The sequence below is a fragment of the Prunus avium genome, chromosome 7 (assembly GCF_965620075.1).
Source record: "Prunus avium chromosome 7, drPruAviu1.hap1.1, whole genome shotgun sequence".
NCBI classification, from domain to species: Eukaryota; Viridiplantae; Streptophyta; class Magnoliopsida; order Rosales; family Rosaceae; genus Prunus; species Prunus avium.
The window spans coordinates 5023579-5033294 of NC_142290.1; the positions used below are offsets into that span (position 1 = coordinate 5023579).

The 9716-nt window shown below is 36.8% G+C and overlaps 1 protein-coding gene across 3 annotated transcripts; it reads right to left on the minus strand.

Annotated features, from left to right (window-relative positions):
- Positions 1 to 3635: 3635 nt before the first annotated feature.
- Positions 3636 to 9260, minus strand: LOC110750950 (protein NRT1/ PTR FAMILY 5.10). Of its 3 annotated transcripts, none has more exons than XM_021951340.2 (5): positions 8925 to 9260; positions 8283 to 8486; positions 7962 to 8179; positions 5185 to 5729; positions 3636 to 4600 (listed from the first exon to the last, which is right to left on the minus strand). In XM_021951340.2, exons 2-5 carry the CDS (start codon positions 8419 to 8421, stop codon positions 3784 to 3786), a joined length of 1719 nt encoding a protein of 572 aa, XP_021807032.1. In that variant the 5' UTR covers positions 8422 to 8486; positions 8925 to 9260; the 3' UTR covers positions 3636 to 3783. The 3 variants fall into 3 exon arrangements, with proteins under 3 accessions (XP_021807032.1, XP_021807031.1, XP_021807030.1); XM_021951339.2 differs by having other exon boundaries at positions 8283 to 8489; XM_021951338.2 differs by having other exon boundaries at positions 8283 to 8495.
- Positions 9261 to 9716: the final 456 nt, after the last annotated feature.

Consider the following 9716-nt stretch of genomic DNA (forward strand, 5'->3'; position numbering starts at 1 on the left):
CCATCTGAGCAGTACAAGTGTATGTTTTGGGCCTTGTAAATTGACTGCCGAAAATAGACTGGAATTCACTTCTTTTCTTTTCTTTCCTTTCTTTTTGCTTCACATGCATGCACATTCTTTCTCTTTAATAGCTCCAGCATGCACCTATATAAAATTATGATATTAGAATGTAACAATTATTGCCCAATTGATAAGAGTTTGGGTGCCACTTCAAAGAGAGATAACCAAAATAGAGAATTCAAATGAATTAGCCTATATTTCAATGAAGTGCAAATGGATTCGTAAAATGCAATGGAACATTCTAATTGGTGCGAAAATCAGTAAAATAAAGTACTAGCAAATATAGATTAGAGATAGAAATTGTAATAATTATGTGTTTATCAAATTACCCCCAAACTTATAATTTGCTAGTCCTCAAGCAAACTAAAATTAAAAACCAAGAATAAATGAAAACTAATTAAGCCACTTCCGCAGGGATCTCGATTGCATTTAGCGTATGCAATAAGCCTTTAAACCCCTAGGTTGCCCTAGTGGACGAGTTATAGTCTCGTGAGGGTTTTCAGTGATGATACCCACAAACATCTGAAATTTTAAGTAACTCTCCTGCCAAATTATCATCAAGAATGTCAAAAGCTCAAAAAAAAATATTCTCAATTCATGAACAAATTTAAAAGAGCGAAAACAAATCCAAAACTTTAAGTTCTTCTAGTCTAAAGTCAAAGTTATTTATCACCATTAAGCGCATTAGTGTGAGTGTGAATTTTTCAAAGCCTAGCTCATAAATCATTAATTAAGTAGAAAATGAAAAAGACTAAAGACTGGATTAGTTATCGTATCGCTCAAGTGTTCTCAATTTTAAATTCATGCATGAATATCAAATCTCAATTTAATGCAAGTCTGTTTTGATGACAACAAGCGTGGAGTTTTTTTTTTTTTTTTTTTTTTTGAACAAATTTGCAATCTAACAAATTGCCAAAAATAATTCCACTTCCCCCCAACTTGAAAGAAACATTGTCCTCAATGTGAGCATGCGTAATACATTAAAGAGAGACAAATAATTATAATTGAGCAAAAAAGAATAGAAGGGTCAGGAAAGAAATTACCTGAAAAGAAAAACAGAAAATCTTCAAAATAAATCATACAGCTTGTTAGTATCCAAAAAACATAAATAGCACAAATAAATGTTGAATACTAAACTAAAGATAGTCTGAAAATTCAATCCTGATAAACAGGATTCTCCAAGTGAATCATGTCATCCTGAAAACAAAATTCTCCAAAAATGGTTTAAGACGTTGACCATTAACTTTAAAAACATTACCATTTTTTGGATCGTCAATCTCCACTGCTCCAAAAGGAAAAACTCTTGTGACCAAAAATGGACTTGTCCATCTGGAACAAAGTTTACCAAGAAAAATATGCAATCTCGAATTATATAAGAGAACTTTCTGTGATGGTTCAAAGTTTTTCCTCAAAATATTTCTATCATGAAAAACCTTCATTTTCTCTTTGTAAATTCGAGAGTTTTCATAAGCATCATTCCTTAATTCTGCCAACTCATTCAACTGAAGCTTCCTATTCGAACTTGCATCATTTAAACCAAAATTAAACATTTTAATTGCCCAATATGCCTTATGTTCAAGTTCAACTGGTAAATGACAAGCCTTACTGTAGACAAGTCTGTATGGTGACATCCCTATGGGGGATTTGTATGCTATACGGTATGCCCATAAAACATCAGTTAATCTCAATGACCAATCTTTACGGTTAGGACCCATAAAGCACCTGAGATACTTGTCCACCCACTGAAACAATGGCACCATAATTGTCATCATGCTCTTCAATCACTACCCCAGTGTTGGGCCCAACATCATCATCCAAATTTATAAATATGGTTGAAGCCACTTGACTGTAAAAATGCTCTTGACTGCATGCCAAGACATGTTCTAGGAATATATATATCAACCTAGTGTCTGGCACAAATACTAGCATGTCTAATACATCTGCATCCTCACTCAACTTAACTAGGCCACCATCAAAATGATCACCTGGAATACTATACCAGTAGTTAATCATACCTTCGTACCCTAACTCCTTTACCATGGCATCTATCTCAGTCATTGACATTCTATCCTTATCACAGTAATCGAACCAATCAACAGACCCATTCACATAATAGTTACCTCTTATTTCACCATTGTGGTACATTTCAATAGAAAATCCTTCCTCATCCCCTGCATGTCAAAAGCCAAACATCCATTTTACCATACAAAAATACATTTAAGGCTGTTTACAAATACACATACAAATAAAAATAAAAATACATATATACACACACATACAAAATATTACCACAAATAAATACAAATACAATAAGACACATACGCATACACACATATAAATACAAACTTTCTATGTCAGTACACACAAACACAAAAGGTAAGATTCCCCGCGGTTGTAGGACCACATACAAAAGCCAAAGTGTACTTCAGCATACCACCTACCATTCACACCACTCCATCTACCAATTAAATGGACACGTTGAAACCGACACCTAACTTGAAACTCAAAATCCATTATAAAAGCCAAACTTTCACTCGACACCAAACTCGAAACTCAGACTCTCTATTTCAAAGTTTCACTCCAAAACACCTTAGCACACTAAACCATACATACCATAGAAAGGTTCTCCATATCCTTTGGGACGAAGTTCCCAACTCATATTCTTTAGAGTTTTCGGAAACCTCCGTTTCAGTTTGAGTTTCACAGTCGATTTCAAATCTTTGCTCAAGATTTCAAACAAACCCTCTCCTCTACGTCTCACTGTGTCTCGAAAACTCAGAAACTGAGTTCGTTTGATGTCGTTGTCCAAGCCTTGGGTATTGGAACGATGCCTTGGAACGCGTGCCCAGCTAAGCGGTTTTAAATTTTCCTTTTTTTTTTTTTTTTTTTTTTTTTCCATAAATTGCCCTTCGTCTCATCTCTTTGTAACTACTGTTTGGTTATGAGGTGGGTCCCACGGCTGCCACGTCAGCATATAACGTCTGACTTTGACGGTCAATATAATGGCATGTGTAAATTGGTAATACTTTGAAATATCGTGTATAAAATTTATATAATTGAAACCTTAGGGCCCATTTTGATACTGACACTAAACCTCCGGGTACTAAACTGTAGTTAATCCTTTTATTTAATTGATTTCATCCAAAGCCCTAACAACCATCTTATCTTTCTCAACCGAGGACTGTGATTGTGCAAGAGAATGAGAAAAAAGGGGAGAGAGAATTGGGCTGAGGGTGAAAAGGCAATAAGATTGGCGGAATTAACCAATTGGACTTGATTTGGACTTGATTTGCTGACGACATGAAGTGTGATGATGAAATTGGAAAAATTGACATTTCAGTGACCAAATTTAAATTCGAGCCTAACCCCAGCGATCAAAAATGTAATTAAACCTTATTATACCAAACTCTTCATATCCAATACCAGACGCAGTGCTTGAGCGGCAACTTTTTCCCCCCTCCTCCCAAATTGTCAACTGGGTTCGAGCCACATGAGATGATCTTTCAAAAAACCCACCCCATGTGTATTACACCCGCTCCCCTTCCCAGCGTTTGATCCACCAAAAAACAAAAAAACAACTAGAATGTTACCGCCAGGGAGCTGCAATTATACAAATTCACTTTTCAGATTTACAACAAAGGAAGTGATGGATAGAGTCCTATTTAAATCTTAATGCTCCTTTGCATTTCTCTATGAAATGCAACTGAGTTACAAGGCACGTATTTATACCGTACCTGCCCTATTATAAATGTAAGATTTTGCAAAATACAAGTAGATAGCCAATTCTACTACACTGATTCCACCAAGTAGCCAATAGAAGTAATCCAGATGTGCACGGTTGAGATTACTGGAAAACCAGCTAGTTTCACCTGCCCAAGTGGTTGCGTCATCAATGGCGGAGATAAGAAAGCTGCTCAGAAAGCTTCCCACACCAAAAATACTGAGGTAGAGGGCAAGTCCGATACTCTTTAATTCATTTGGCACCTGATCATAAAAAAACTCTTGCAGACCAACCATCGTGAAAACGTCAGCCAATCCGGCCAACAAGTACTGAGGGACCAACCACCAAATACTCATTGGAACCGTGGCACTTGGCATATCAAGCAGACCATAATCTTTGGCAGTTTTGAGCCTTTTCATCTCAACTAGAGCTGCAACTACCATGGAAATAATAGATATAAACATACCAATCCCAATTCTTTGCAGCATTGTAATTCCAGAAGGTTTCCTGGTGAAAACTCTAGCTATTGGAACAAAAATGCGATCATAAATGGGAACGAAGATGACAATGGTAATGCTGATGAAAGTCTGAAGTGAAGCGGCTGGTATATCAAGGCCCGGCGCAATTGTTCTGTCCATGGTGGCACCTTGCTTAGTGAAGAAAGTTGAATACTGTGCAAACACAACTGCATATGCCAAGCATGTAACCCATATTGGAAAAAGCCTGAGAACAGATTTTGCTTCTTCAACCTCAGTGACAGTACACACTTTTCTGTTTTCCTTCAAATCATCCGGTGCAAGCAATGCTTTGTTCAGGAACCTGCCAGTAAATAATATCATAGGAGTTTCTTTAGTTGAAATCACTGTGCAAGTGAAAGTTGGAGACATACTTTACAGTTCCATTCTACGGAGAAGTTCTAATAGTCCTGCAGAAACTTAGTATAACCAATGCAATCAAAAGGTAATAATTCATCCTCCTTGACCACCTAAGAATATAATAAATGCTTCACAGGTATGAAAATTCCATCAATGAGACAACTATCATTTTATTTAATTCTAAGATGCTCTTAGTACATAAGAAAGAAAAGTGCTGCATAAAAATGCCACTCAACTTAACTAAATTGACCTAAATTTCAACTAATTAAGGTTATTGAGTTAAAATGATAACAGGAAAGATGATAACATGAAATATAATGGAATTTTGTCATATGCCATAAAAATATAATGGACATGTTTCGAACACTAATATTTGTATTTCATCAATTGCTTTTAAGTACAGATTACTGAGAGGATCATGAAAGAAATACTGGGTTTTGATATATATCAAAACTTCTGTATTCAATCTTGTTGCTACTTTCTCCCTACTCTTTAATCTAAAAATATGCAGACAATTAACTCTCTTACTTGAATTGTTCAGAACTTTCGTGAGGCAAGGTTCCGCGGGATTCCTCTTCAGAAGTTATTGCTGAAGGAGTAGTTCGCCAGTTCCTTAATGCAGCAACAAACACCCTTCCAATTCTTACAAATGGGCTTTCCTCATCCCCTTTGATACTACACCGGTAAGTTCTAGTTCCGAGCAAGAAAATAAACAGTGCAAGGACCATCGCAATACAAGGAATTCCAAAACCCAGACCCCAACTCAGGTTGTCCTGTATGTAGATCAATAGTATAAGTGTAAATGTGGTACCGAAACACAAGCTAAAATACCACCAATTAAAGAATGAGCTTTTGGCTTTGCACTCCTCTGGATCTGACGAATCAAATTGATCAGCTCCAAAAGCCTGAACGCAAGGCTTGTGTCCACCTTGAGCAACAGCTACCAGATACAGAGAGAAGAAGAAGAACAATACTTGAAACTGAGAAGAACATGATGTGGATTGATTGATCTTTTGGCAGTCAGAACCAGTGAGAGAAGGAAGCACGGCTGACAGGGTCAACAAGCCAAGTCCCTGTTTCAAGAATGATAGCATTCAGACATAGCAAGAAGTACAAAATAAGACTCAAACTTGAATTCATAGTTACTTCTGAAGAATAAATAATCATTTTTCAGTAACTTCATCCATCATAAGAACATAATCTGAAGACTTTCAAACAGGGGATAAAGTGGGCCTGTTTTGAAAAAGGATCCACTGTGACAAAATAGGATCATTACTTCGCGTCGCTCTGCGAATTAAAGCAATCCTCAGTTATGAAAATCGATTTATCCTCCAAAACCTCTGAACAAATCCCATTGTTATCCAAAGACAATCAGGCTTGGGATTGCCTGAAGAAAGTTCTATTCCTTGTAGGATTTCATGTTTTATTTGGGATTGCCTGAATAAAGTTCTATTCCAATTCAATAATATTTCATTTTATTGTTTTCATTCAATGCTTTATGGTTGGCAAGCTTAAGTCCTTTATTCTCCAAGGCATAACAAGAACCTAGGAAGTTTTTTTTTTGGTCAACACCTAGGAAGTTTGTTCCCTCCTTCCTGTATTTTATAGAATATACAAAGTTACTCCAAGAATTTTATAAGAGGAGGACACACAGGCATGCAGTCCTATTATTTATTTAAATAATAAATTTAAATAATAAAATAATAAAAAATTAAAAAATAGTGGACTATTGCCATGTATCCTACTTACCCCCAATAGAAAATTACTACAAAAGTCTTAAAAAAACTAAGATTAAACAAAAATGAACAGAAAATCTTGCAGCTGCCATAACCATGAGGCCAGGGGCCAACCAGGGTGCTGCAATCCAAGGGTTTAGAGCCCCAACTGGGGGCTCTGCTATATTTCGATTTCATACTCATCTACTCACTAGTTTTTGTTGGTGGATTCAATGTCAGCTTATTAGAGTTCAATGATATTATGTCATCATACTTTGTCCTCATTTATTTGGACCTTCCCGATTTATGTATGGAAAGAACTATAGAGTTGGAAATCGAATTCTTTTATTGAAAGAAAGAAAGGAATTACAATTTTTTGAAGAAGGATTCTTTTAGAGGAAAAAAAAAAAAAAAAAAAAAAAGGAGGGGGGGGAACAAAATACATGATAGATGACAATTTGTTTTTTTTTTGTCGAAGACAGATGACATATTTTGACAAAGACATGTTTTGGTAGTTTGGGGAGAGTGAGAGAAAATAAAAAGTAGGTTTTTAAGACATGAGCGGCCTATTAAAAACAAAAACAGTTGAGAACAGATCACAATAGATGGAATTATGTTGAAATAAACTACATGCCAATGAAAATTGTTAAGCAAAAAATGACTATTTTTTCACTTTTTGCATGGAGGAATAACATTGTACTCTGTTTTGCATGGAGAGAGATGGACTGGAGTTGAGATGGAGTTCAGATACGGGTATAATGGTTTTTAACTTTTATTTTAGGCAAAATGGTTTAATTAGGGTAAGATGAGAGGAAGTGAAAAGGAAATAAGTATATGTGGAGAAATTTTAATTTTAATATTTTTTGTAACATGGTTGGTGAAAAAATACTAGGAATGGACTAACATACTATCAACCATTCCACTATAAAAAGACAAAGCATGCATCATGTGAAGTTATAAAAAAAAAAAATGTAGGAGAGAGAATGTGATTGATTTAAAAATGGAAAATATGTTGATTACGATGAGGCACTTTAGTTTTAAAACTAATTATTATTATTATCTAATCTAAATATTATTAAGAGAAGGCTCCTTGTCAATCATTATACAAAGTTCCAAATATGTCCCTATTCACACTTATATTTTTTAAAAACCTAATATATAAAGGATACAGCAGTAATTAACAATTAATTCATATATATATATATATATATATTGTGCGGATCCTATTGTAAATAGGCAGGAAAACAGAGAGGGGTAGTACAAAATACACGGCGTCCGCACAATAATAACGTCCGGATGTCCGCATAAGAGAATTTCTGTATATATATATATATATATAATTCAACCGTGTTTTTCTCCACTATTTCCTTTTCCTCTCATTTCTCGAGCAAAAAGAACTTTTTTTTTAAAGAGTAATTATCAGCATTGTTTTATACGAAAAGAGCGAGATTGACATTTTATCATGTTCTATTAAATACATTTTATCACCTTGGAATAAGAAAATAAAGACTACAGTGAAGTTCATGGATGAAAACAATTTTGTCACGTGCGTGTAATGTAGAGAGAGAGAGAGAGGGAACGGATGCGTACCAAAATGTAGAGCATAGAAGCAAAAATAATAGTGCGGTAGCGTCCAAGAAAAGAATCAGCCACAAAGGCTCCCAACAAAGGAAGCAACGACGCCGTTCCAGACCAAATGTTGACATTCTCAGCCGCCGTGGCCGTGGACTGCCCCAAAGGCCCCGTCAGAAAGGTGATGAGGTTGCAGCTGATTCCATAGTATGCGAACCGCTCCGCAACCTCCACCCCTGCAAAATTGAAATCAAATTTCAGTATTATTCTTATTTAATTTAATTATGCTTGAAAAAAGAAACATTTAATGACTGATTCGATGATCCAGTGCGGGCACACCTATTATAAACCACGCAGAACGCCAGCCGCCTGATCTGGATCTGTGGACGGGGCGGCCTTTGTAGTCAACGGCACCCTCTACGACGTCGTCTAGTAGTGGGGTTTGGACTCCCGCAGTCTCGTGGTGAGAAGTGGCCATCGGTGGCTCTGAGTTGTGGTGGAACTGTGGACTTGAACCAGAACTGTCTACATCTACAGCAGCATCTACTATTTCTAGCCAAAATAAAATTAAAACAAAAACAAAACAGAAAATTGTGTACGAATACGAATAGGATACATACTCCAGCACCTAGTGATATTTTATTGCAAGTGGATATATTATAAAATGGATTAAAAGATGCTCTTCATTAATTTAAAAAAAACACGTGTAACACTCTGAAGAGAGTATGATTTCTCTTAGGCGACTGTAATTAGCAATCCCCACAGGAGGATTAGAACCCAAACCCCAAAAAATCAAAATTCAAGCAAAACTGACCTAACCTATTTCTATGGTAGAGAAAATCAAGATTTTATTTTTATTTTTCGTGTTATTTTGAGAAGAAAAAAAATGATTCCTGGGTATTGAAGAAAGGGAGAAAATAGCTTAGAACTCAAAATTATAAAAACAAAGCGACAAGGAATGAGAAGAGACAAGAGAGGCACCTGGTGGCAATGGGCTGCTTCCTTTTCTATTCCTTCTGTTTCTCCTCTGTGTAGGCTTTTGGGGGCGTGGTCTCCTGAACTGAGGTGCTGGTCAGATGCGTGAGACAGAGGAGAGAAGAGCTGGAGATCTTGAGTTTTGCTTTGTTTGCTTTCAAAGATCTTGGGGTTGGGGCGGCCTTGGGTGACTCTGGTGGTGGTTAAGTTACACAGGGTGTGGTAGCTTGCTGGATTGGGTGTGGGCTGGTCGGGAGGGGATGCAAGATTGTACCGAAATGCCCTTCAGATAACATAAGTTAGAGTAATTTGAGAGAAATTGGGATTGTCCAAATTGATAAAACAAAAGTGACCTAATTGAAACTAGAGGGACATTAACGGTAAAAGTGATAAACAATATGGACCAAAATTGACTTTTTGTCATACATTTACGGTGAGTTTTATACATTGTGCCTTTATATTTGCTTTCCTGGAAATAGGTGCCTTTAGAGCATTTCCAGCAGTCAAACCCTTGCCATGGCAAGGGGGGTCTAGGGCTGACACTATTCACATGAACAGTGGCTGCCCTTGCCATATCAAGCTATGTGTGTTTCCCTCTGTTGGATGAGATCAGGCGCTTGAGTGCTAGTTTCTCTGATGTTGAATGGTGTTGGATCCCTCGTGGAGCAAATCGAGCGGCTCATGTGACCGCAGCGATAGGTTTAAGTGCGGTATGTCCGCAAGGATGGGCTAACCAGCCACCTCCGTCCCTAGTGCGTGTTCTGGTTTCTGATGGACTTCCTAGTCCCCCTTAATTGT